The sequence below is a fragment of the Macaca fascicularis genome, chromosome 11 (assembly GCF_037993035.2).
Source record: "Macaca fascicularis isolate 582-1 chromosome 11, T2T-MFA8v1.1".
Lineage (NCBI taxonomy): Eukaryota > Metazoa > Chordata > Mammalia > Primates > Cercopithecidae > Macaca > Macaca fascicularis.
This window is the reverse complement of record NC_088385.1, coordinates 120,169,342-120,194,946: the sequence shown is the minus strand read 5'-3', so window position 1 is coordinate 120,194,946 and position 25,605 is coordinate 120,169,342. Positions and strand designations below refer to the sequence as shown.

At 49.1% G+C, this 25,605-nt stretch overlaps 1 protein-coding gene and 1 long non-coding RNA gene across 8 annotated transcripts in view; one reads left to right on the top strand and one right to left on the bottom strand.

Moving 5' to 3' along the window:
- Positions 1-25,605, bottom strand: part of TPCN1 (two pore segment channel 1) — a 75,811-nt gene that overhangs the window by 29,433 nt on the left and 20,773 nt on the right. For 5 of the 7 annotated variants that reach the window (XR_012420700.1, XR_012420699.1, XM_065524849.2 and 2 more), the window contains 4 exons: positions 8,596-8,720; positions 2,754-2,930; positions 1,148-1,261; positions 223-353 (listed from right to left, as the gene is read on the bottom strand). Coding sequence is in view for 3 of the 7 variants with exons in the window: in XM_065524849.2 (XP_065380921.1) it covers positions 223-353; positions 1,148-1,261; positions 2,754-2,930; positions 8,596-8,720 (547 nt within the window). In the remaining 4 variants the exon portion in view is untranslated. Of the gene's footprint in view, positions 1-222; positions 354-1,147; positions 1,262-2,753; positions 2,931-8,595; positions 8,721-9,018; positions 9,097-25,605 lie in introns of those variants that run through there. The other 2 variants (XM_074007958.1, XM_074007957.1) reach the window with 1 other exon arrangement.
- Positions 21,554-23,950, top strand: LOC141408114 (uncharacterized). The gene is made up of 2 exons (XR_012420701.1): positions 21,554-21,681; positions 23,604-23,950. It is a non-coding gene; the product is annotated as an uncharacterized lncRNA (long non-coding RNA).

Below are 25,605 nucleotides of genomic sequence, written 5' to 3'. Positions count from 1 at the left end.
AAGCCCTGGACCCAGAGGCCGCAAACCTACACTGTGGCAGGAAGATCGCTTTCTCCTGTGCGTGGTTGGAATGGCAGAGGGAGAGTGAGTGTGTGTGTACTCCCACCAGCATGCAGGGTCGACGTCATCACTAACTGACTCACAAGCTCTTGCCCCACCAGCCCAGAGGTCAGGCCATGCCAGGATAGTGACTGTCTGCCCAGCTTCCAACCCGGGCCTTACCGCCGGATGCCACCGCAATACCGACAGTCCACCAGGAAAATGCAGCGTAGTGCTCGGGTCACCCGCACATGGGACATCTGCCGTACCAACACCACGATGGCCTCGACAAACTGCACCACCAGCACCGAGGTCTGCGGGTGGCAGGCATGGAGCACCGTCAGGCCCTGCAGCCCAGCCGTCATCCTGCATACCTAGAATTGGGGGCTGGGGAGGCAGCGCCCACTCTGACCTCGGGAGGCCTTGTCTTCTCTCCAGCCCTCTCTCGCACTTCCTGCCAACATCAGGCAGCCCCAGAAGAAAAAAACTCCAGCTGCTGGCTCAGGTGTGTGGCACCAGGAGAATGAGCCGAAGGGAAGCATGACTGCTGGTATCCACTGAGGAGGCAAAACTGCCACTCTGCCAGGCCCCCTTGATCAGCCCTCCCTACTCACATCAGGGATCCTGGGGCCTGCAGCTCCTCTTCAGCTCCGCTTACTTGGCTACACTCTCCTAGAGTAGCACACATGCTCCACACACTACAAAGTGCCACCTTGACGTGCTCCTACTCACGCCACTCTCTGCGGCACAGAGAGAAAACGCGTAACACTAGGGACAGGTGAGCCCGGGCGCAGTGGGCAGAGCTGGGTGTGAACCCCATGTCTCCAGATGAATGTAAAACAGGGAGAGCAGCACACCTCTCTCCAAGGTGACTGCGCCAGTGCCTGGCAGGTACTAAACACCCCATCACATTAGCTACTGCTGGCATCACCACAACATCTAGGGCACTGGCAAGGCTGAGGGCGTGGTCAGGACAAGGACCCTAGGGTGACACCTCTAAGCATGGACTGGGTCCATGGTGGATTCTGAATTGTACCAAAGAGACAGGTTTGAAGGTGACATGGGAGAAAAGGCTGCAAGGGGAGGGACAGATGGGCGGACACATCACCTTGACCATGGTCCGCTTGTGCCGGATGAAGGTGTGGAGGCCCAGCCAGCGTAACTTCATGCAGAGTTCAAACACTACCACCATCAGGGCGAATAGCTCCAGGGTGGCGTGGACCTGAGACCAGAGGGTGTGGGGATGTGTCATGGCCAGCCCAGCCCATGGCCACTCCTCATTGCCCAATCCTCCCAGGACCTGGAAGTGCCCCAGGACATCCTCCCAACACACACCAGAGTTACAAAAGCCTGGCCCTGCATGCCTAAAGACAAAGCCTTGGTCACGGAGCCTTCCCCAAACAACTAAACATAAACTTGATATCCAGGAAACTGACATGCTGGTCCAAATGATGAAAAATCAGGAAGGAGCCTGAAGTTTGTAAGTTATAAGAAAAACAAATTAGCTGGGCGAGGTGGCGCACACCTGTAACCCCAGCTATTCAGGAGGTTGAGGCAGGAGAATCGCTTGAGCCCAGGAGGCAGATGTTGCAGTGAGCCGAGATGGTGCCACTGCACACCAGCCTGGGCAACAGAGGGAGACTCAGTCTCAAAAAGAAAAAAAAAAAAATAAGAAAAACAAGATAAGATAAAATTTAATATCTAGCCTTGTTCTAAGAGGGATTTCATGTAATTTACAAAAGATCTATGAAAGACACTAAGAAAGCATCAATTAGGAACTTAAGAAATAAAATCTGATTGTCAAAAAAACAAGGACTGTCAAGCAGAGAGCAGCCCCTAAAACTCTCATCCTCATTCTGGACAAAAGGACAAGACATGGAAAACCCTCAGCTGTAAAACCTTCCCAGCAGGGAAGTCAAGTGCTTCCGGGAAACAGACATGGGAGAGCTCCTCCTCCCGGGGGTGGGGAGGTTCGGGGCCTGTGGACATTCCAGTGGGCAGGAACTGACAGAGTGAAGGGACGGGAAGATGGACTCCAGCACAGGGGACAGAGTGGTGGAGGTGTGCAGAGGAAGAAACACAGACTGGCTGGAGCTGTGACTTTCAGGCACGAAGAAGGAGAAACAGGAAGGGAAACTGAGTCATGGAGGGCCTCAGAGGCCAGGCTGGATGAGTGCTTCCTAACTCAACAGGCACAGGTTTCCTTCCCTGCTTCCATGCCTCCTGCACACTCCTTGAGAAGGGAACAAGCACAGCTCCACACCTGCTCTGGCCCCCACTGAATGATGGCTGGGCCTAGGTGTGGGGACATCTGAGGGGCTGGAGCTGCCCAGGAAACATCTCCGCCTCCCATGGTGACCACACCCAAATGCCTTCTCCTTTGAGGCTGGAGACAGAGTAGTGGGACTATCCACTGGGTGCCCTCCCCACCCAGAGACAAGGTGTGGGCACTGGTTCTGAGCAGGGCCTGGGACACTTCCCCTCCCTGGAATGCACTGGTGGGCAGAATCCCAGAGAGACTGGCTGAAGGCCATTCACTCCAGCAGGGACACCCAGGCATTTCGGCTCCCAAGGCCTCTATGACCGCCTGGTATCTCTCTGTTTTAAGTCTGTTTGCAGTGTTTGTCCTCCCAGTATGTTCCTTTTTGGGGTTCTGTCGTTTGCCCTGAAAGCCGTGGCTCCCAGCCCCCCATGTGAGGAGCGTGTGTGCTCACGTAGATGCCGAGCCGGAGTGCGGGGACGGCGGGGGCCTCGCACAGGGAGAGCAGCAGCAGCAGCAGGGCCGTGGCCAGCTCCATCAGGTAGAAGAGGTGATTGTGTGCAAAGAGGTAGGCCGCCAGCGCCTTGGCATCCTTGGGGTGGGTGAAGAACTTGTCATTGTTCTCGCCTTCCTGAAAAGATGAGAGCAGTGTGGGCATGTGAGCCTGGAGACCTGTCCAGCACCAAGGAGGAACCATGGGCAGGAGAGGAAAGGAAGGACCCAGGCAGGCAAGGAGAGATTCAAGCCAGAGACAGAAGACGCTGGAAAATCAAAATGATCTTCGCAAAACTCATGGTGGTCAAGTCTCACTCCTGCCTGCTGATGGGCTCAAGAGACTTGCTGCTTCTTAAAAACCACTTGGAGGAACCAAAGTGTCCTGAGACAGCCAGGTGTAGTGACATCCCAGCTACTCCAGAGACCAAGGCGGGAAGATCCCTTGAGCCAGGAGTTCAAGTCTAGCCTGGGCAACACAGCAAGACCCCATCTCTTAAAAAAGAGGGGAGGGGCTGGGTGCCATGGCTCATGCCTGTAATCACAGCACTTTGGGAGGCTGAGGCAGGAGGATTGCTTGAGCCCATGAGTTTGAGACCAGCCTGGGCAACAAGGTGAGACCCCTGGTGCCAGCTACTTAGGAGGCTGAGATGGGAGAATCACTTGAGCCCGGGAGGTCAAACCTGCAGTGAGCCAAGATCATGCCACTGTACTCCAACCTGGACCACAGAGCAAGATCTGGTCTCAAAAAAAAAAAAGAAAAAGAAAAAAAAGAAGAAAGGTCCTAGGAGGAGATAAAGAGAAACAGGCATGAGTCCCCTCAGAGGCCAAGTTCTCCCTCTAGGAGTGCCCAGCAGAGTGTAAAGAGCTCAGAGGCCAGGCTCGGTGGCTCACGCCTGTAATCCCAGCACTTTGGGAGGACGAGGCGGGCAGATCACGAGGTCAGGAGATTGAGATCATCCTGGCTAACATGGTGAAACCCCGTCTCTACTAAAAATACAAACAAATTAGCCAGGCGTGGTGGTGGGCGCCCGTAGTCCCAGCTACTGAGGAGGCTGAGGCAGGAGAATGGCATGAACCCGGAAGGCGGAGCTTGCAGTGAGCCAGATCGTGCCACTGCACTCCAGCCTGGGCGACAGAGCAAGACTCTGTCTTAAAAAAAAAAAAAAAAAAAAAAAGAAGGCTCAGTGTAAAGAGCCTGAGAGGAACCACATGAGCTGAGCCTTGGCTTTCTACTCCTTCCCTGAGGAATGTTGGGAAGGTTCCTTCGCCCTTGAGGCTCAGCTTTTTCAACGGTAAAGGCACTAACATTAGTGCTTCCTCCTGGGGCTGTTGTGAAGAAGAAAGGTGAGGACATTTGAAAGGCATTTAGAGTGGTGTCTGCCACACAGTCAGCTCACTACAGGTATTTGCTATTATCATAAGTTATATGAACATTACCAGAAAAAAGGAAGCCAATAACCCCGCCTAGTCAGACCCTTTAACGCCCTTCAAGAGCTACCTAGAACAGGCACAGTGGCTCATGCCTGTAATCCCAGCACTTTGGGAGGCTGAGCCGCATGGATCACCTGAGGTCAGGAGTTCGAGACCAGCCTGGCCAACATGGTGAAACCTCATCTCTACTAAAAATACAAAAATTAGCCGGGTATGGTGGCATGTGCCTGTGGTCCCAGCTACTTGGGAGGCTGAGACAGGGGAATCACTTGAACACTATTATACTCTATACTCCAGCCTGGGCCCCTGTCTCCAAAAAAAAAAGGAGCTGCACAGTGGCGTATTGCTACTATACGTTTACTTAATTCAGGATTCCCCATACCCTACCTTGTTTCAATTGACAAATAATAATTGTATATGGGGTACAATGTGATATTTTGATATATTTATATGTTATGTAATATTTTTTTTCTTTTTTTTTGAGACAGAGTCTTCCTGTGTCACCCAGGCTGGAATGCAGTGGTACAATCTCAGCTCACTGCAACCTCCGCCTCCTGGGTTCAAGCAATTCTCTTGCCTCAGACTCCTGGGTAGCTGGAATGACAAGTGCACACCACCACACCTGGCTAATTTTTGTATTTTTAGTAGAGATAGTGTTTCACCATGTGGCCCAGGCTGGTCTTGAACTCCTGAGCTCAAGTGATCCGCCCACCTCAGCCTCCCAAAGTGCTAGGATTACAAGTGTGAGCCACCATGCTCGGCCCATTCTCACAAACTTATTCTGGGAAAGGCCCTGCTTGCAGTTTGCAGAGTGACTGTGAGTGAGTCACTTCCCTGAAGCTGGATAAACTGCTCTCCTCATTAGCAAAAAATCGAGGCAAACCGCAGACCCAGCAGCAAACCTGGCAGGGGTAGGCATGTCAAAGGGAGCAAACACCTTGGCAGTCAACAGAGGGTAAGTTGAACATGGTTCTGTGCTCTGTGCAGGGCTGTGGTTTTCACTACCACCTCCATGGCCACGGCAGTGGGCAGGGGGCCACATACAGTGGCCTGGGAAGCTTCTGGTTTCAATAACTAAAAAAAAAAAAAAATGTATTTCTTGGGCAATTTCTTCCAACAAATAGCCAGGAATGAAGGTCTCGCTAGAAGAACCACTGACATGGGGGCTCAGATTTTAACTCTAGGACTTGGAATCGTCCCAGAAGAGATGGGGGGAATGAGGTCTCCACCAACAGATGGAAATATCACCCATGGCACTGGATTCTGAAGAAAACCCAAGAGAACATCGACCCTGTTTCCTGGCTGCTGATCATAAACTAGATTTGGAAAAATAAGGAAGGCCAGTTGTAGCGACTTCTAGGCCTTTGCTCTCTGCTCCCTGGGGTCCAAGTCCACATAGAAATGAGTACTGTTTCAAAGGCACCAGGACTGCTGAGCACGTGGCTCCAGAGGATGAGTTAACAGGTAACAGGTAAAATGTGGGAAGAGGGGAAACTGCAGGCACCAGATACCCTCAAAGCAGCGAGGGCCAATTATCCACGCACACCAGCAACCTGGCTCACTGCAGGACCTATAGCCTGGCTGCAAGTGTGAAAAGGCAGGCCATCTTGAGCCGGGCACAGAGGCTCACACCTGTAATCCCAGCACTTTGGGAGGCTTAAGCGGGTGGATCACTTGAGGTCAGGAGTTTGAGACCAGCCTGGCCAACATGGTGAAACCCCGTCTCTACTAAAAATACAAAAATTAGCCGGGCGTGGTGGCAGGTGCCTGTAATCCCAGTTACCTGGGTGGCTGAGGCAGGAGAATCGCTTGAACCTGGAAGGAGGTTGCAGTGAGCCGAGATCGCGCCACTGTACTCCAGCGTGGGCAATAGAGTGAGAGTCTGTCTCAACAAAAACAGGCCATCTCATCCTCCAGGAACAGCTATGAATGACTGTGACTGTTCAAAGAAATCCAAGTTTTTCTTACATTTTTTTTAAAAAATGCATTTTTGGTAAAATAATTTAAACAATTTAAATTTGTAAGGTAGTAAAAATTCCATCAGCCAGAGATAATCATCTTTAATATTTAAACAACTTTCCAGATATGTATAGATATCTGTACACATACATACCCGCATGCATATGTTGCTGTATGACATCAATTTAAAATGATCATACAACACCAGCTGTTCCATAACTGCTTTTTTTCCACAAATACATGGCCCATTTTCAAGGAGATGCACACGGTCAGTTCATAAGTGATGCAACAGCACACAGAATAAAAAATATTATCTGGAGGCTAAACAGTTTAAATGTGGAGCTCTGCAACTCCCTAGCTGGGTGGCCTTGGGCATCATTTGGCCCCTCTGAGTCTCAGTCACCACATCTGTAAAGTGGGAGATGATCACTGCAGCCTCAGAGGCTTGTTACAAAGATTAGCAGGTGCCCTTTAAAGTCTCATATTTTCATTACCAATGTCCTCACCTGCTTAGGAAAAGGAGGAATGATCAGGATCCTTAGAGCTTCAGCCATTCTAAGTCTGTGTTCTGACCAATCCCACGCTCTTATCTAGCCTCAGAGAAGGCGATGTGCAAAAGACATCCTCGCTAGATCATTAACAAGCATGCCTGAGCTTGGGACAATTTTCCTAAAACATTCTGTTGCCTTAACTTGAAACAAAACACAATCGTTTAGGTGTATATGATGCTGCATGAACGTATGAGAAACAAACGATTGAACAACCATCAAACAAATGTCTAAATTTCATTACATCTTTTTTCTTTTTTTTAGACAGGGTCTCATTTTGTCACCCAGGCTGAAGTGCAGTGACACAAACATGGCTCACTGAAGCCTCAACTTCCCAGAGTCAGGCGACACCTTCACCTCAGTCTTGCAAGCAGCTGGGACTAGAGGGTACACATGCCACGCCTGGCTAATTTTTGTATTTTTTCCAGAGATGGATTTGCCATGTTGCCCAGGCTTGAATTTCACTAAATCTTTTTTAAATGACAAAACAAATACTTGCAGTGGAGAGCTGATTCAGATAAGAAAGATTAGGGAAAATTATGATGTGAATGCACTTAAGAAAAAGTCTATTTCCTCATCCAAACTCTTAATGCAAACCAGAAACTGAAATCTTATAGTGACAAGATTGGCAAGATTAAGGTTAAAATGTCACCGCCAGTGGGGCCGTCAGTAAAGAGGCAATACTTCCTGTGGAGAGGATTCCATGATAAACATCAAGGACCTAAAAACTGTTGATTCCTTCTACCCGGTCATTCCATTTCTTAGACTTTCCATTTCTTTTACTTTCCTAGTAAAATAATCCTAGATGTAAGGGGGTGGGGGTGCTATGTATAGATTGTCCTTGGATTATAATTTACAATAAGGGAAAATATTCAAGATTATCAGGTTAAGTAAATTAGGATAATTTACCTGATATAATTTAAAGCTATTTAAATAGCCAGGTGTGGTGGCTCATGCCTGTAACGCCAACAATTTGGGAGGCTGAGGTGGGCAGATCACCTGAGGTCAAGAGTTCAAGACCAGCCTGGCCAACATGGCGAAACCCCATCTCTACTAAAAATACAAAAATTAGCCAGGCATAGTGGCACGTGCCTGTGATCCCAGCTACTCCAGAGGCTGAGGCAGGAGACTCGCTTGAACCCGGGAGGCAGAGGTTGCAATAAGCCAAGATCAAGCCACTACAATCCAACTCCAGCCTGGGTGATGGAAGGAGACTGTCTTCAAAAAAAGAAAAAAAGAAAAAAAAAAAAGCAGAATATAAAATTGCACATACCATATGACTTTTTTGGAAAACAGATATATTATTCTTATAGCACATTTTTTTTTTTAAAACCTGGAAGGAAATAATGTTGACAGTGACTGCCTTAGGTGAATGTTTCTTCATTCTTTTTTGTATCTAAATTTATTGTAATAAGCATGTATTACTTTCACCTTTCACACAAAAATAAAAAATAAAAAAAAGAATCCTAAAATGGCAAACAGGAAAGCAGCAACAAGTTAAACAGGAATAAAGCTACAGCATTCAGTATGTAAAGAAGAATTCCCTCCTGAGAATGTGGCCTCTCAGTGTGCCCTGAGAAGAGAGAGGGTGGCAGGGAAGGCCGAGTGGACAGACTCCAGAAATTGTGGGGGTTAGCACAGCCCCAAACAGGGGCCTGAAGACAAGCCGGTGCACGGCAGTTTTCCCCTATGAGCACAGTCAGGTCAGCCAGCCCATCTTACGAACCTGAAGCTCACACACGAGCAGCAGCAGCAGCATGAACCGCCGCTGGAACTGAATTTCTGGGCACCTAACAGAGTCCTGGCTGCCCCACCCCACCAATAGGTGCAGAGAACCGCCAGGGCCTGACTGGAGATACTCACCTGGAGGTAGATTGCTGCCTCTTGGTAATTCATCTCCCAGTTGTGTGCGGGGCTGGAGGGGGAACTCCCGCCCTCAGAGCTGAGACTGGGGGCCTGGGAGTCGTGGATGGCATAGCTGCCACCATCTGCATTGGAAGAGGAGAGAGATTCACTTGGCACCCAGGCTTAAGAGCATAAAGACACCGTTCTGCAGAAGAAAAGCCTGGCAGTCCCTTCATATGCTCACATGGACATCCTGTCATCTTCAAATCAACCTCCATGCTGTGTACTGATAACGGCAAGAATTAGCAAAGCTGGTTACAAATGTTTTCCTTTCTCTTGATAAGTGAAAAAAGCAAGTACAAAATAGTACAAATAGTATGCTCTCTAATGTGTACAAAAGGGAGGAAACAAGAAAACATAAATACATCAACTTATCTTTACCAAAAGAAACACAGGAAGGAAAAATGAGAAGTCAATGAAATCAGTCGTCCTACAAGGGCTATAAGGAACAGTGTAGATGGACACTTTTTGAATCCTTTGACTTTTGGAAGCATATTAACATCCTACTTAGTTAAAAATTAAAAACAACTGGATTTGTTCCCTGGTGCAGGGCCATCTCTTCCCTGCTGACAGCCACGCCCTCCTCCCCCAGCAACACTGGGCCATCTGTCTGGGTAGAACATCCCCTCCTTGCTCTCTGTCCACATTGTTTGGCTCTGGCCGACTCCACCCCTGGCTCCCGGGCAGGTGACCCGGGCCTGGCAATGAGCCCCTCGTCTCCCCTGGGCCCAGGGATTGGTTCAGGCATGGCTGCTGACCCAAGTCCGGCCAGTGACAGCTGAACTTGAAACTGTTCCTGGGCCAATTAGGAAGGAGGGGCTCTTTCCCTGTTGTTGCTCGCGGCTGCCTCTGCCACCGCATGGGGAAAACTTGCCTGAGAAGGAAGTCAGCAGAGAACAAAACAATAACCAAGAGATAACACTAACACCAGCTGCACCTCTGGAATTCAGCTGTGCCTGAACTCTACCCCTTAATTTCCAAAATCCAAGCTGATAAAGAGATCCCATTTGAGTCTGAGTTGGGTTTGTCACAATAATCCTGAGACTCTACTGATACACACAGTAAACAATAGCATCAAGAAATGATGCATTGATTGGGAAGAAGTGAATCTGAGAGAAATCTGTAAATCCGCATTGTAAATGATCCACCTGAAGGAAGATAAAGCATCTAATGTTTTGGGCTGAGCACGGTGGCTCACACCTGTAATCCCAGCACTTTGGGAGGCCAAGGTGGACGGATCACCTGCGGTCAGGTGTTCAAGACCAGCATGGCCAACATGATGAAACCCCAACTCTACTAAAAATACAAAAAGTAGCCAGATGTGGTGGCAGGTGCCTGTAATCCCAGCTACTCAGGAGGCTGAGGCATGAGAATCGCTTGAACCTGGGAGGCAGAGGTTGCAGTGAGCCAAAATTGCGCCACCACTCTAGCCTGGGGGACAGAGCAAGACTCCGTCTCAAAAAAAAAAAAAAAAAAAAAAATCTAATGTTTTGATACTGGATTTGCACAGTTGGCAGGAAGCAAATGTGTAAGGCTTACAACCATGCAAGGGACAGGAAACTGACAGGGCTCAAAGGCCTGCTGGGTTGCAAAAGGTCCTTCTGATCTTGAATTGCCAGTCATGAGCAACCAGGACCAGGCACATCCATTTTCTTAACAATAATGCTGCACATCTTTCCACATGTTTATTTACCATTTGTGTATCTTCTTTGAAGTGTCCAGATCTTTCACCTTTTTCTTTGTTTATTATTATTATTATTATTAAATTGAGAGCTCTTTTATACACTCTGGATACAAGTCTATCAGATACATGATGATTTGCAAATCTTTTCCCCTTTGTGGTTTCTCTTCTCATTTTTTTCTAACAGCGCCTTTCAAAGGTCACTGAAACAGAAGTTTTACAAATTTTGATGAAGGCCAACTTATCCATTTATTCTTTTATGGATTAATACTTTTGATATCATGTCTAAGAAATCTTTGCCTCACTCCTGGTCATAAAGATTTCACATCAGGCCAAGGCGGGGAGGATCACTTGAGCCCAAGAGTTCAAGACTAGCCTGGGCAACACAGTGAGATCCTGTCTCTACAAAAAAATTAAAATAAAAAAGATTCCACATCAAGGCACAGTGGTGTAAGCCTGTAGTCCCAGCTGCTAAGAAGGCTGAGGTGGGAGGATCACCTTAGCCTGGTAGTTCAAGCCAGCCTGGACAACACAGAAAGACACTGTCTTTAAAAAAGAAAAATAAAAACAAAGATTTCACATCAATACCTCAATGCCTTGATTACTGTGGCTTTACGGGTCTTAAAATCAGGTAAATGTTGGCAGGGCACAGTGGTTCACGCCTGTAATCCCAGCACTTTGGGAGGCCAAGGTGGGCGGATCACGAGGTCAGGAGATCAAGACCATCCTGGCTAACATGGTGAAACCCTGTCTCTGCTAAAAATGCAAAAAAATTAGCCAGGCGTGGTGGTGGGCGCCTGTAGTCCCAGCTACTAGGGAGGCTGAGGCAGGAGAATGGCGTGAACCCAGGAGGCGGAGCTTGCAGTGAATGGAGATCGCACCACTGCAATCCCGCCTGGGGGACAGAGCGAGACTCTGTCTCGAAAAAGAAAAAAACAAAAAACCAGGTAGTGTTAATCCTCCAATTTTGTTCATCTTTTTTTCAAAGTTGTTTTGGCTAGGCCAGTTCTTTTGAACTTCCATATAAACTTCAGCATTAGTCGATTTCTTTGTCCCTAATCTAGGAGTCCAATCAATCAATCAATCAATAAAAACCCAGCCTGAGGAATATAGTGAGACCCTATCTCTACAAAAAAAATTTTTTTTAAAGTAAAAAAATTAGGCATGGTGGCATGTGCCTATAATCCCAGCACTTTGGGAGGCTGAGGTGGATGGATCGCTTGAAGTCAAGAGTGAAGACCAGTCTGGGTAACATACTAAGACCTCATCTCTACAAAAAGTATAAAAATCAGCTGGGCATGGTAGCTTGCACCTATAGTCCCAGCTACTCAGGAGGCTGAGGTGGGAGGATTACTTGAGCCTGAGAGGTCAAGGCTAGAGTGAGCTATGATCATGCTACTGCATTCTAGCCTGGGTGACAGAGCAAGATCCTGTCTCAAGAGTAACAGGCCAGGCGCAGTGGCTCACGCCTGTAATCCTAGCAATTTGGGAGGCCAAGGCAGGTGGATCACCTGAGCTGAGGAGTTCGAGACCACCCTGGGCAACAAAGTGAAACCCCACTGGTCTCTACTAAAATACAAAAATTAGCCGGGCATGGTGTCACGCACCTGTAGTCCCAGCTACTCAGGAGGCTGAGGCATGAGACTCACATGAGCCCAGGAGGTGGAGGCTGCAGTGAGCCAAGATTACGCCACTGCACCCCAGCTTGGGCTGCAGAATGAGACTCTGTCTCAAAATAAATAAATAAATAAACAAACAAACAAATAGTCAATTTCTACTTAAAAAAAAGCCTGCTGGGATTTGATTGAAATTATGCCAAATCTATCCATGAGACATCTTAAAAACTCATGAATATGGTATATCTCTCAGTTTATTTTGATCTTCTTTAATTTCTCTTAGTAATGTTTTGTAGCTTTCAGTATATGGACCTGACACATCTTTTGTTAGATTTATCACGAAGCCTTTCATATTTCCGATGCTGCTGTAAATGAAGTTGCCTTTTAATCTCAATTTCCAATTGTTTGTTGTTAGTATACAGAAATACGACTAATTTTTATATATTGGCCTTCTATCCTGCAACCTGGATAAGCTCACTTAAAAGGTCTAGTAGCCTCTTTTGTAAATGTCATGAGCTTTTCTATACAGAAGATCATGTTGTCTGACAATAAGGACAGTTTTATTTCTTCCTTTCTAATCCAGATGCCTTTTGTTTTTCTTGCCTTATGGCACTGTTTAGAACCTCCCTTACAATACTGAATAAAAGTGATAAGAAGGGATATCTTTGTCTCATTCCCCATCTTAGGGGAAAAGCATGCAGTTTTTCACCACTCAGTATGATGTAAGCTAGAAGTTTCTCGTAGATACTCTTTATCAGGCTGAGGAAATTCCTTTCTATGCCTAGTTTGTTGTAAGATCTTACCATGAATAGGAGCTGGATTTTGTCAAACACTTTGTCTACTTTGAGATGATTTCAGCTTGAGTATCCCTAATCTGAAAATCTGAAATCCAAATGCTCCAAAATTCCATACTCTTTGAGTACCAACATGACACTCAAAGAAAATGCTCACTGGAGCATTCTGGATTTCATATTTTCAGGTTAGAAATAACCAATAAGTATAATGCAAATATTCCAAAATCTGAAAAAAATTAAAAATCAGAAATACTTCTGGCCCCAAGCATTTTGGAAAAGGGACAGTCAGTCTGTATATGGTTTTTCTTTCTCCTTTGGTTAATATAGTGAATTACAATGATTGGTTTTTGAACATTAAACCAACCCTGCATTCCTGAGCTAAGTCCCTCTAGTCATGATGTATTATCCTTTTTATATATTATTGCATTTGCTAAAATTGTTTCAATTTTTTGCATCTATATCCACGCAGAATGTTAGTCTGATGTTTCTTTCCTTGTGATGTCTTTGCTGGTTTGGGTATGAAGGTAATGCTGGTCTCATAAAATGCGCTAGAAAATATTTCCTCCTTTTCAATTTTCTGGAAGACTTTGGGTCAAATTCGTATAATTTATTCCCTAATGTACAGCGTTCACCAGGAAAGCTATCTGGGCCTGAAGTTTTCTTTCTAGGAAAGTTTTTATTACATATTAACCTTCTTCAGTACATATAGAGCCACTCAGGTTTTCTATTCTTACTGAGAAAGCTTTGGTGGTTTGTATCTTTTAATAAATTTGTCAAGAGGTTAAGCAATCTGTCCAAGATCACACAGCTGTAAGGGCTGAACCAGGCTTTGGCCCCTAGCAGCTTGCCTCCAGAGCAGATGCACTTAACCACTATGCAGTACTACCACCCCCTTTAAGGAAGAGGAGTCGAGGATGAGGAATGCAGATGATGATTTTAATCTACTGGTAGCAAACATTTATTGAGGTTTACTATATGCCAAAACCTATCCTATGGCAGATTTTATTTTCCAAAAATGGCCACCACATTATCTTTCACCTTCCATGCTCTTCTGGAACCTTGCCACTTTTCCACACACAGAAGCTCTCTTCCTCTTGAAATCAGGTGAGCCTTCATGACTGCTGTGACTAATAGAGAACAGGGAACCTCATGACTTCTGAGGTTATAAAAATACTTTCACCTTATTCTCTTGGGGCACTTACTTGTGGAACCGAGCGACCATTTTGTAAGGAAGCCCAAGCAGCTGGTGGAGAGAGAAGACTCAAGGTCCCAGTTCACAGCCCAGCTGAGCACCCAGCCAAGGGGTAGTACCAACTTCTCTGCCACATCAAGGAGCCATCTCAAAAATAGATCCTCCAGCCCCAGTTAAGCTGTCCAAACAGATGCTACATACAACAGCAAAAAGACAACTCCACCAAGCCCTGCGCAAACTGCAAAATCAAGCAAAATAAATGTTGCCATCTTAAGGCACTCTGTTGGGGCAGTGATTTGTTACAAGGGCAACAGATAACTGATACCTATCTAAATACATTGTATCTATTAACCCACTTAGTTCTAACAACCCTGGGAAGAAGGTAATATTGTTATCAATAGATAACTGATACCTATCTAAATACATTGTATCTATCTATTAAGCCACTTAGTTCTTACAACAACCTTGCTAAGTAGGTAATATTATTCCCACCTCAGACTTGAGGAAACTAAGGTGCACAGAGGCTAAGTAACCTCCCCAGGTCATGCTGCTAATGAGAAGCAGGGCTGGGATCCCAAACTAGGCTGCCTAGCTCCCAGTCGGTAGACTACTTGCCTCTCAAGAATCAGAAACTTGAAAAGGATAACAGGGTAGTTAGTGCCAAAAGGACCAAAAATACACTAGCATTTCCATCACTAGAGTGGAGTTCCAAGTAGGAGGTGGGACATCTGGGTGCGGTTTGAACTTGGTAATTCTGACCCTTGTCTTCCCAATAGCAACAGAGCAGCATTCCCTACTCTGATCCCAATGCTCATTTCTGAAAGAACTAAGCCCTAGGCAGAAACAGGAGAAGGTCAAACCACCTTCCTCAATCTGCTCCCGTGGATCAGGGAAGCACCAGCCAAAACGTGACTCCTGAGCAGAAAAAGCCACAGGCGAGCAGCTGGATGGAGCTGCGTCCTCGTGCGCCCATGCCCTGTCCTCCATGACCTCCATATGCCCCAGCAGGGGCTGGCACCAGCAACACAGCAGAGTCCTGGGTAATATAAATAACAATGATGGAGTGGGGCAGGTAGCTGCTAGCTGGCACAGATGGCAGCAGCCATTAGTGCCACCCTCCTACCCGACACTAGACAGGAGCGTCTATGTAAGCCACTGCCATGAAGAACCCCTTTGGAGCCTTCCCACCCTTCTTCTCACACAGGGGTCTCCTTGAATTGACAGGAACTTCCTCTTTGTGCTCAGGAGCTCTCTCAACCCATTCCTGGTGGGGAGAGGACATCTGGTCCTTCTCAACAGCTCCCCCATCCCTCACCACTTATACCACAGCACCCCTGGGACCAGGTGGCCCAATGCATCCCATGGTGCAGGCCATTCCTTGCTAACAAGCCTCACTGACACTCGCAGCAACAGGTTTCTCCGGGGAGCAGGTAACCTTTGCTATCTTTAGGTGTCCTGGTTTGGGTGAGAGATAGTCCCTCTTCCCCGATACATAACCCTTCAAAGCCACAAAGGACAGTTCCATTCAGCTGAAATCCACAAGGACCACCGAGACTGGAAGGACTAGGCTTATGGCTGCCCTGGGAGGACAGTCCTCAGAGCCAGAAATCTTAATCCCATCTTCTTTTTCACTTCTCATGGCCTGTAACTCACCAGGTCTAGAAAGGTCTCCTCCCTCCTCCCTCTCATCTCTACTCAAGAGGTCTTTGGGGCCTCTTGTCTTTCACCTAAAAGCCTGCAGCAACCTGGACTCGCTCTCATTGTCCAGGCCTTTCCTGACCACCTGACTTGGGCCCCTTGAGGCAGGATAAATCAATCTGGTAAGGCCGAAGTCTGATGGTGTCACTCTGCTACTTAAAATCCTTCCATGGCTTGCCTGCAGAAAAAGACTGACTCCTTGGAACAACAGGAGAGGATCTTTAGAGCTGGCTCCTGCTACAGCCCTCTCCCTTTTCCCTATTCCTGTACCAAACTCCTAACAGCAGAGGGGCTGGGGCCTGAGCCTCAGGGCTGGCCGCAGACAGCAACAGGTGACCATGGAGAGCTAAGGATGCAGGGAGCTGGCTGGAGTCCCCCCATGGGACAGTGAGCACCACAGAGACAAAACGTGAGCCCATGGCCACAGACCATACGTGGCTGGTGGGTGAGGGCAGACACGTGGCAGTGCTGCCAATGGTGGAATGAGGACTCAGGAATGGACTTCACAGGGTGTTTCTGCTAGATCTGAAAGGGCTTTCTAATAACTAGAAATGATGGACCATCAGAGAGGGCTTTAACTTTGTCAGGTTTGATGGATTAAAACACAGAAGTCAGTGCCATGCTTCGTTAGAACTGGGTACCTAAGTATTTGTTATTTTAATCTAAACATAATCTGTGAGTTGGAAATAAGTCTCTTTCCTTTTTTTTAATTTTTAGTTTTAGAGACAGGGTCTCACTACGTTGCCTAAGCTGGACTCAAATTCCTGGACTTGGGCGATCCTCTCTCCTTGGCTTCCATTTGGAAATAATTCTTTTTACTGAGCCCAGGCTGGAGTGCAGGGGCACTATCATGGCTCACTGCAGCCTCAACGTCTCAGGCTCAAGCCATCCTCCCACCTCAGCCTCCAGAGTAGCTGGGACTATAGGCATGTGCCACCATGCCTGGCTAATTTTTTCTTTCTTTCTTTTTTTTTTTTTTTAGAGATGGGGTCTTGCCATGTTGCTCAGGGTGGTCTCAAACTCCTAGGCTCAAGTAATCCACCTGCCTCGCCCTCCCTCCCAGTTCTAGGATTATAGGTGTGAGTCACTGCACCTGGCTGGAAATAATACTTTTATTTTTATTTTTAAACTTTTATGTATTTTTTCTTTTTTTTTTTTTTTGAGACAGAGTCTTGCTCTGTTGCCCAGGCTGGAGTGCAGCGGCACAATCTCATCTCACTACAACCTCTACTTCCCAGGTTCAAGTGATTCTCGTGCTTCAGCCTCCTGAGTAGCTGGGACTACAGGCGTGCACCACCACACCTGGCTAATTTTTGTATTTTTTGGAAGAGATGGGGTTTCACCATGTTGGCCAGGCTGGTCCTGAACTCCTGACCTTCAAGTGATCCAACTGCCTTGGCCTCCCCAAGTGCTGGGATTACAGGTGTGAGCCACCGCGCCTGGCTGGGAAATAATTCTTAATGAAAATATTCTAAGACCAACAACTGGCCTGTTCATCTACTCCTTTGTTTAGCAGACATTCCCAGGGTTGTCCCTGCCCAAGGGCAGCTCCTAGGTGCTGGACCCTTAGTGGGGAATGTAGGAACGAGGTAGCCCTTGCCCTCCAGGGGCACCTGTCTGCAGAGGCAGTGGAGTACCCCATCACCACCTGGCCTCAAAAAGAGGCTCTGTAGCTACTAGTCATGGAAGTTTCAACAGCAAAAAGGTTCACCAGCCAGTGAGCAGTGGACTAGCTGCCCCTGCAGCTTGTGGCATCTAAATGTTTACAGGTATGTGGTGACTTCAAGGGGAGCAGGCAGGTGGGTGCAGATGGCTTCAGAAGGAGCTCCAAACTGCGGAGCTGCCCCAGAGGATTGGCAGTGCCACACACAGTCTGAGCAGGGCCCAGCTGCCTAGATCCTGATGGCACCAAAAGCCTTCCACAAACACTTCCTCACTGCGTAGGGAGGGCAATGGCATCTTTTTTTTAGCGCATGTGTCCCTCTCCCACCTCCCGATTAACTGCAGCCCCCAAATCTAGCCCCAATTTCATCAGCTCAGCTTCAGCTACAAGAACACACACAAACACTTGTGGAGCAAATTCTGTGAGGCAGGCACTACTCTCGGCACTTTATATGTGAAATAACTTCATCCTCGCAACCACCTTAGGAAGTGGATACCATCAGTATCCCCATTTCACAGGTGATGGGACAGAAGCACAGAGATTAGTCAGTTTGTCCAGGGGCTCCCACATTTAGAAAGTGATGGAGCTGGAGAATAAATGAGGTCTGTGCCTGGAACCACTCTAACTGCAGGAGGTGTTATTCCACGTGATCTGCACAGTCCATGAATGGTGTGCGATGGTTGGGGATGAGCACCATCCAGGAATCAGAGCCAGCGTGTAGAGGCCATCACCGCAGGTGGCACTGTGCGGCACTTCCTTTTCCTAGTACTTCGTTTCTGCTGTGTTTGATGGAAGTAGAGGTCCTCTGCCACAGAGTGTGGGAAGCTCTGCTACATAGCTCTCCGGCATGCATTGTAGGCACTTTCTGCTGCTGTCTTAGGAGCAACAACTGTCAGGTCAGGAGCAGATCCTAGAGACCACCTAATTCAAGGCCCAGCTTTTAGAGATGGGGAAACTGAGGGCAGGGAATGTGATGTCTCCGTGGTATAGGGCCAACTGGTTACAGCACCAGGTCTAGCACCCAGGCCTCCTGGCTCCCCATCCAGAGCTTTCCTTCATACAAATATCTCCCACTCATTTCTCACTAGTGAAATGTAGGGGATAGCTCTGCTGACCCACTGTCTGCCGTGGGGTACACTGGCCGCTGTCTCTTCTGATGGACAGCATACAGCTGTGAGACAGGCTTAGCACCTATGACCCAAATCAAAGAGAACATGTGGCTGGTTCTCGCACAGATGGTCCCTCCATTGGCCAGGGCTCTTGGGATGCACTCTTACAGGCCACAAGTGACTGGGGGGCAGGAGAAGGCCCTGGGGTGACTGAGACCACATTTTCCTGGCCGTACCGGTGCTGCATGGAACAGCTGCACCAACAGAGAATCTTGCGGCAGGAGGGGCCTCAGGAATCAGGAGGCTCCTCCCCTCCCACAATCAGCTGAAAGGCCCACAAATAGGGGCTGTGCCTGGCCCACAAGACCTTGCTCTCACCAGCTCCTCTGCCACACTGTGGCCCAAACCACCTCTCCCCTAGACCAACACAATCCCTTCTCTGTGTCCCTCTCTGTTCTACCCTCTGTGGCCTATTCTTGACACCAGTCAGAGAAATCCTCTGTTGCGTGCACATGTGTGTGGGTTTTTGGCAAACTTTTTTGTTTAACATAACAATAATCCTCAAGAACACTAAGCCAAATGGTATCACTCCTCTGCCCGAAACATGCCCCAGCCTCCCTTGATCGGAAGATCTCATGGAACCTGACCCATGATCTCTCCAAGTCACCTCGTCCCGCCTGCTCCTTGCTGCTGCCATGCTGGCCTCCTTGTTGTTCTGAAACGTGCCTGGAACACTCTGCCTTGGGGCCTCTGCCTCCCCAGTCTTTGGCTGTTTCCTCACACCTTCCAGTTTCCACCCAAACATCTTATCAAAGGCTACCCTTGGCCTCCCCTACAAGGTGAGACCACATCACTCTGTCCCCTCAAAGTGCTGAGGCTTCCTCCTGGGGCTGTCACCACCTGACAGGGTATCTGTTTACTTGTGGGCCTGTTTCCCTGCCTGGAATGTCAGCTCCAAGAGGGCAGGGACTTTTGTTTTGGTCACTGTGGTGTTCCCAGGCCCCAGAACAGTGTTGGATACAATGTGTAAGGGGTCAGCAAACATATCTGAATTGAAGTGAAATAGAAGGCCTTGCCTGCCCTGAAGATTCCACACACCCCCGTGGGGCACTTAAGGATGGCCACAGCCTGGAGGGTGGAGAGCAAAGAGCCATCCATGGGGCCTGGCAGGCCTCAGGCAAGAGGGTGGGCTCCACCGGGGGTGCAGTGGGCATCACCAACGGGTGTTAGGAAGGCGTGTGACGTGGTAATTTTGTATTTGTAAAAACCCTTCTTTTAGTGGTCTGCTGAAGAGGGGCTGTTTTGTGTAAGAGTAATTCAGGGTAGAACCTTGAAAGGGACAGGGAAGAATAAGACTCAAGAGCTAAGGTGAAAGAATAGCGAATTCTCCCCCTCCCAGGGCAGACTTTGCTCTGTGCTTCTAACCACTCAACCTCAGAAAACAGGACTTGGTGTGCTCATGTGGTCCCAAAAGGCAAAGCACGATCACTCTTTTCTCCACATGGAGAAAGGGACGAAAGGCCTGAGGTGACACTGGCCATTCAGGGGCTTTTCAAGAAAGCCACAGGTGATCGCAAAGGGCCTCCTTCACACCCAGGCACGAGCGACTGGGGTGCATATTTAGGGATTATAGAAAGGGTGCAAATGGAAGGCAAGGAGCCACAGTTCCATTCTGTTCCTTTTGTATGTGGCCTTTATGCAGCAGTGCAGCTGTGCCAGCCAAGTCCAGGGCATGGCAGGGGCTGGGTGGAGCTGGGCCACCTTGTAGGGTGCTAATCCCCTGCCCTGTCTGCTGTCTAACCCTCTTCCCCACTTATGAGGTTACAGAAGTAGCCAGAGAGGCAGTGGAAATGCTCCCACCCCGGTGCTGCATTGTTCCCGCAGAAGGTATGCTCCAAGGCTTGGCAGCTTCCTGAGGAGGACATTTCAGGCCCAGGAAAGAGGGAAGGCAGGGGGCAGAAGGGGCAGATCAAAGGGGACAGGGCTGATAGCCAAGTCCTGGTGAGTCAGGGTGTGAGCCGGTGAGTGCAGATGGAGTGGTGTCTGGGAGAATGAGCCCCTGCTTGCTGGGGAACCAATCCCAGCAGGCCCAGCTTCCTCGAACTGAATACCCTCCGTGTGGGAAGTAAGAGGGCGTGCAGGGGCCCCAAGCTGCCCTGAGAGGTCAGCACTATATGTGAAGCTAGAGGACAGTCTGCCCCACTGAAGCCCATTGTGCCCACTGGGTTGGCTGCAGGACCTCTACCTGGGCATCCTTGAATGCCAACAGTTGTTCGCACCCACCTGCTCTAGTGGCCTGGTGCCTTGCTCTGACCTCCTACTGCCCAAAGACCCTGGGCAGAACCTCCTGGTCAATGATTGGCACTCGCATCTTCGGAGTACCAGGCGCAGAAAACACAGGAAGCGTCCTAGCCAACAAAGTGACCAGGCAGGCTCACCCCGCATCACCCCAGTCCAGCCCCTTCCTCTGTGTGCCGGGGCTGGCCCTCTCCAACCGGTGCTCATTACAGACCACGGAAGAAGCAACACCTGTGGCCTCTGACCTTGGCACTGTTCTTGCCCAGAGCAGAATGGGTTCTTCCAGGCCAGCCGGAAAGGCAGGGATCGGGGCACGCCGCAGGGGCCCAGCTCGAGGAGACAGGATGACCTCACCGTGGAGCTGTCAGGGAGCTGGCCTCCACTGCCTCCTCCAGAAGGCCAGCAGCTAGCCCTTGCCTCTGCATGTTCACCTTTCCTGGAAGGCAACCGGGCCAGATATGGGAGGGAGGGAGGGAGGGAGATGAGCAGCAGCATGGGCAGGTGGGCAGGATTTGCAGTCTCCCTGCCTCCTGCAGCCAGCAAGCTCCACACGCAGGTTTCAGAAAGGACCAGAGGAGGCTGACCAGGAACACTCTTGGCAACCAGGAAGATTGTATTCTGCATCTCTGTTCTGGGCCTCTGGGGAAAGTTCCACGAAGGGAAACATTTTGTCCTGCCCTTCTGGTGCCCTGGGCAGACAGCTCTCTTGGGAAAACCAGACCAAGAGGACAGGCACAGCCTTTCAGGCCCGCAGACTTTGGCCACTAAAGATTTATGTGGCACCAGCCCCTTAACTTCCCTCCCTGAATCCTGGCAATCAGCCCGGAGGAGAGAACATAAAACCACTCAGAGGAGGGGAAGGAGTGGAAAGAAACAGCTGAACTGACAGGCAGGAGAATACAAAACAACAACCCAAACCCTGACTCAAAGCAGCAGAGACATCCCGGTGCACAGGACAGGCGGACAAACCAGAATGACCTGTTTGCATACATGGTAACACTCCCCCATGCTGATGTCACAGGGCCCAGACGCACCCATGAAACAGCTGGCTGATTTGCACGCCACATTGGAAATGACCCTGCGGGGGAATCCAAGGTTTCCATTTGCTGGAGCACAGCATGCAGCAGCTTCCTGGTGGTGCCGGATAAATAGAAACAGTTTCCATATGCCGGCCATAAAGATGCACTGGGGAGGAGCAGGAAAGAGTGGGCAGGAGGGGAAGGCTTCCACGACCCACCTCCCACCCAGCAAGCGCAGGGGGCAGCCTGGGCTGCGTAAACCACTGGGGCCTTTCTTTGGTGCCTGGGCCAGAGATTGCTTTGGATAAAGGGCCCCTCCTGGGAGGAAGCTCTGATCAGAAAAAGCAGAGAATGACTGTTCTCGGGAAGGGTGATACTGAGGGGCCTACTCCGTTTCTAACCTCTCTCCTTTTCAGTCTCATTTTCTTTCTTTTTTTGGAGACAGGGTCTCACTCTGTTGCCCTGGTTGGAGTGCAGTGGTGCAATCATGGCTCACTGTAGCCTTTACCTCCTGAGTTCAAGCAATCCTCCCACCTCAGCCTCCCAAGTAGCTGGGACTACAGGCATGCATCACCATGCCCAGCTAATTTTTTGTATTTTTTTGTAAAGACAGGGTTTCATCACCATGTTCCCCAGCCTGGTCTTGAACTCCTGGGCTCAATTCATCCACCCAGCTCAGCCTCCCAGAGTGCTGGGAATACAGGCATGAGCCACCGTGCCCTGCCTCATTCTCATTTTCTTAAACACACACAACCTCACGCATTCTCGAATGCACACATACACACACCCTCACACACCGTCTACGAGACAAAACGGAACCCTGGACACCCAAGTTCACTTCAGCTATGCCGCCTCCCCTCCCCCCAGTTCATGATCTTAATCCCCAGAGCCTCAGTTTCTTCATCCAGAAACTGGGACCGGTGCCAACCGTGCTCTAGGCATTGCAGAAACAAACGCGAATACCCACAAAGCACTCGGAGCCCTCCGGAAACCAGTGCCTACCAGAATGACAACGAGCAACCACCCCGCCGCTTGCCAGTTGTCACTGAGAGCCCCACTCCATGGGAAAGAGCTCAAAGAGAAGAGGAAAATAAACCAGAGTGACACTGATGAGTTTTCCAGGCACAGCGTCGCCACCGTGCTTCTGTGCCGGCTGGCTCTTCAAAGGCCCCCAGATAAAAATCTAGCATGAGACGCTATGCCGAAAGAAAGCAAAATGCACATCCCCCTGCTCAGGCCTTCTCTCTCTGATAATTGGTTGCAAGACGGTGTAGAAGGTGGACCCGCATTATCGACACATTAGTAAAAGCTCCAAACCCAAGCAGAGTCCTGGGCAAATACACTGACCTCCAGAAAGGCAAGAACTGGCATGGAGCCCTCCCAGTTGAATTGCTGGCCTCCAGCCCAAAATCTGTCCTGCCAAAGGCTTAAGTCAAAGGAGAAAAGGAAAAAAGAAAGGCTCAACGGGGCAGTACCATGGGTCAAGCCCTGTTCTAGAAGGAGGGACTCTGGTGTGAAAGTCTCTGTTTCCAGCCACCTGACAGGGACCTAAGTGGCCAAGTCCAGAGGGAATCGCTGTCATCCATGAGGTCAGGCCCAGGGAGCCTGGAACTGGCAGGGGATGGGGCAAGGAAGCAGAGAGCAATTCTATAAACGGAGTGCGAAAGACGTGGAAAGGCAGGAGGGGTGCAGATCAGAAACAGGCTCTTGGGAGGTGGGGGACAGGGAAGAATGTAGGCAGGGAGAGGGGCTGGGAAATGAGCACATCAAAACCACTGGGGGCAGTGACTGCAGCCTGAGATGCCCACTTCCTAACTGTCCACAGCAGACATCCTAAGGTTGCAAACATTGCCTCGAGAACACCTTTCTAATCTTTTTTTTTTTTTTTTTTTTCAGATGGAGTCTTACTCTTGTTGCTCAGGCTGGAGTGCAGTGGCACAATCTCGGCTCACTGCAACCTCCGCCTCTCAAACTCAAGTGATTCTCCTGCCTCAGCCTCCCGAGTAGCTGGGATTACAGGCGCCCGCCACCACACCCAGCTAATTTTTTGTATTTTTAGTAGAGACATGGTTTCACAAAATTGGCCAGGCTGGTCTTGAAATCCTGATGTCATGTGATCCGCCCACCTCGGCCTCCCAAAGTGCTGGGATTATAGGGATGAGCCACTGTTTCCCATGGAGTGGGGTTACAGGCATGAGTCTGTGCCCGGCCTCTAGTCTTAATAAATCACATGGTAATTTTGCGGAGAAAAAGGGAGGAGGTAGTAGTTTTTTTTTTTTTTTTTTTGAGACACAGTCCTGCTCTGTCGCCCAGGCTAGAGTGCAATGGCACGATCTCAGCTCACTGCAACCTCCATCTCCCGGGTTCAAGTGATTCTTGTGCCTCAGTCTCCCGAGTAGCTGGGACTACAGGTGCCTACCATCATGCCCAGCTAATTTTTGTATTTTTAGTAGAGATGGGGTTTCACCATGTTGGCCAGACTGGTCTTGAACTCCTGATATCAAGTGATCCACCCACCTCAGCCTCCCAAAATGCTGGGATTACAGGTGTGAGGCACTGCGCCCAGCCAGATGTAGTTTTAAAAGGCTGACCGCCTATATACAAACACATGTGGTTTAATTTGAGGAGACATTTATTCAGCACTTACTGTATACCAGGCATTGTGCTAGGTGCTGGATTAGAAAAGGTGAAACCATGGCCCTCACCCTCATGGAACTCTCTATCAGTGGGTGACGAAGGATCGTGACTCTGGTGCACTGAGATCTAAAACAGGCTGGGATGACAAGGGCCCTCCATGGGGGCTGGTGGCCAGTGGCAGGGAGGAACTCAGGGCATGCCAGGGCTGGCATTTCAAGGCTGAGGGATGAGGAGGTATTCACAGGGTGGACAAGGATGGGGTGAGTGGCACATTCCAGAAACAAGGATGGTCATTCAGACAGCACAGAGACTTGAACAGCAGGGCACGTCTGGAAAACTGCAGAGGGTTCCGTAATTCTGAAGCTTAAAATGCCAGAGACCAGTGACCAGGATGATGCAGTGGACAATGGTAACAGCTGCGGCTCGCACTCAGTACTTACCACACACCAGACACGGTAAGGGCTTTATGTTAATTAATTATTCTAAGCGTACAAAGGCCCTACAAACAAGACTTGATTATTATCCCCAGTTTACAGAGGGGGAAACTAAGGCCCAGAGAAGCTGAGTGACTTGCCCAAGGTCACAGAGGGAGGAAACGATGAGCAGCCAAGCCCTTGCCTTTCCCTCCACTATTTCTACAAGGCTGGGGGTGTAGGCCAGGTGGAAAGCCATGCTGAGGGCCTGGACTTGAGCCACTGGGGACTAACAGTGTGGAGCAACCTGACCAGGTGTGCTACTTGGAAAGACACAACCAAGGAGGTCAGTCCTGGCTAACTCCCTAACCCATCTGCAAACATTCTGCACAGGCAAAACCGCAAGTTCCTTTTCCCAGCGGAGCCACGGCCAGCTAGTGTTCGTGAGGCAGATTAAATTGCCAGGGGCCGCCACGGTCATTTTTATTGTTTAATCCTCCTTCCTGAGATGGAGAACTATGTCTCGTCCTTACGGCATGCCCCATGGTTTGCCAGATGTCCATGGGTAATTTCTTGGTGAGGCAGGACATGACTTCTTCTTTAGTCCATGAATTTCAAGACCCAACTTGGAATTGTACTTGCTGCTCCCATGCCACTGGGTTTATTATGAAACAAAGGGCCTTCCCTGCCACTGCTCACTTACTCACTAAGTATTTATTGAGTACCTGTCATGTGTAAAGTGTTTCAGATGCTTTAAAAAACATTTGCAAAGGCCCTACGCTTCCTGCTGTCACACACACACACACACACACACACACACACACACACACACACACACAGAGGCATGC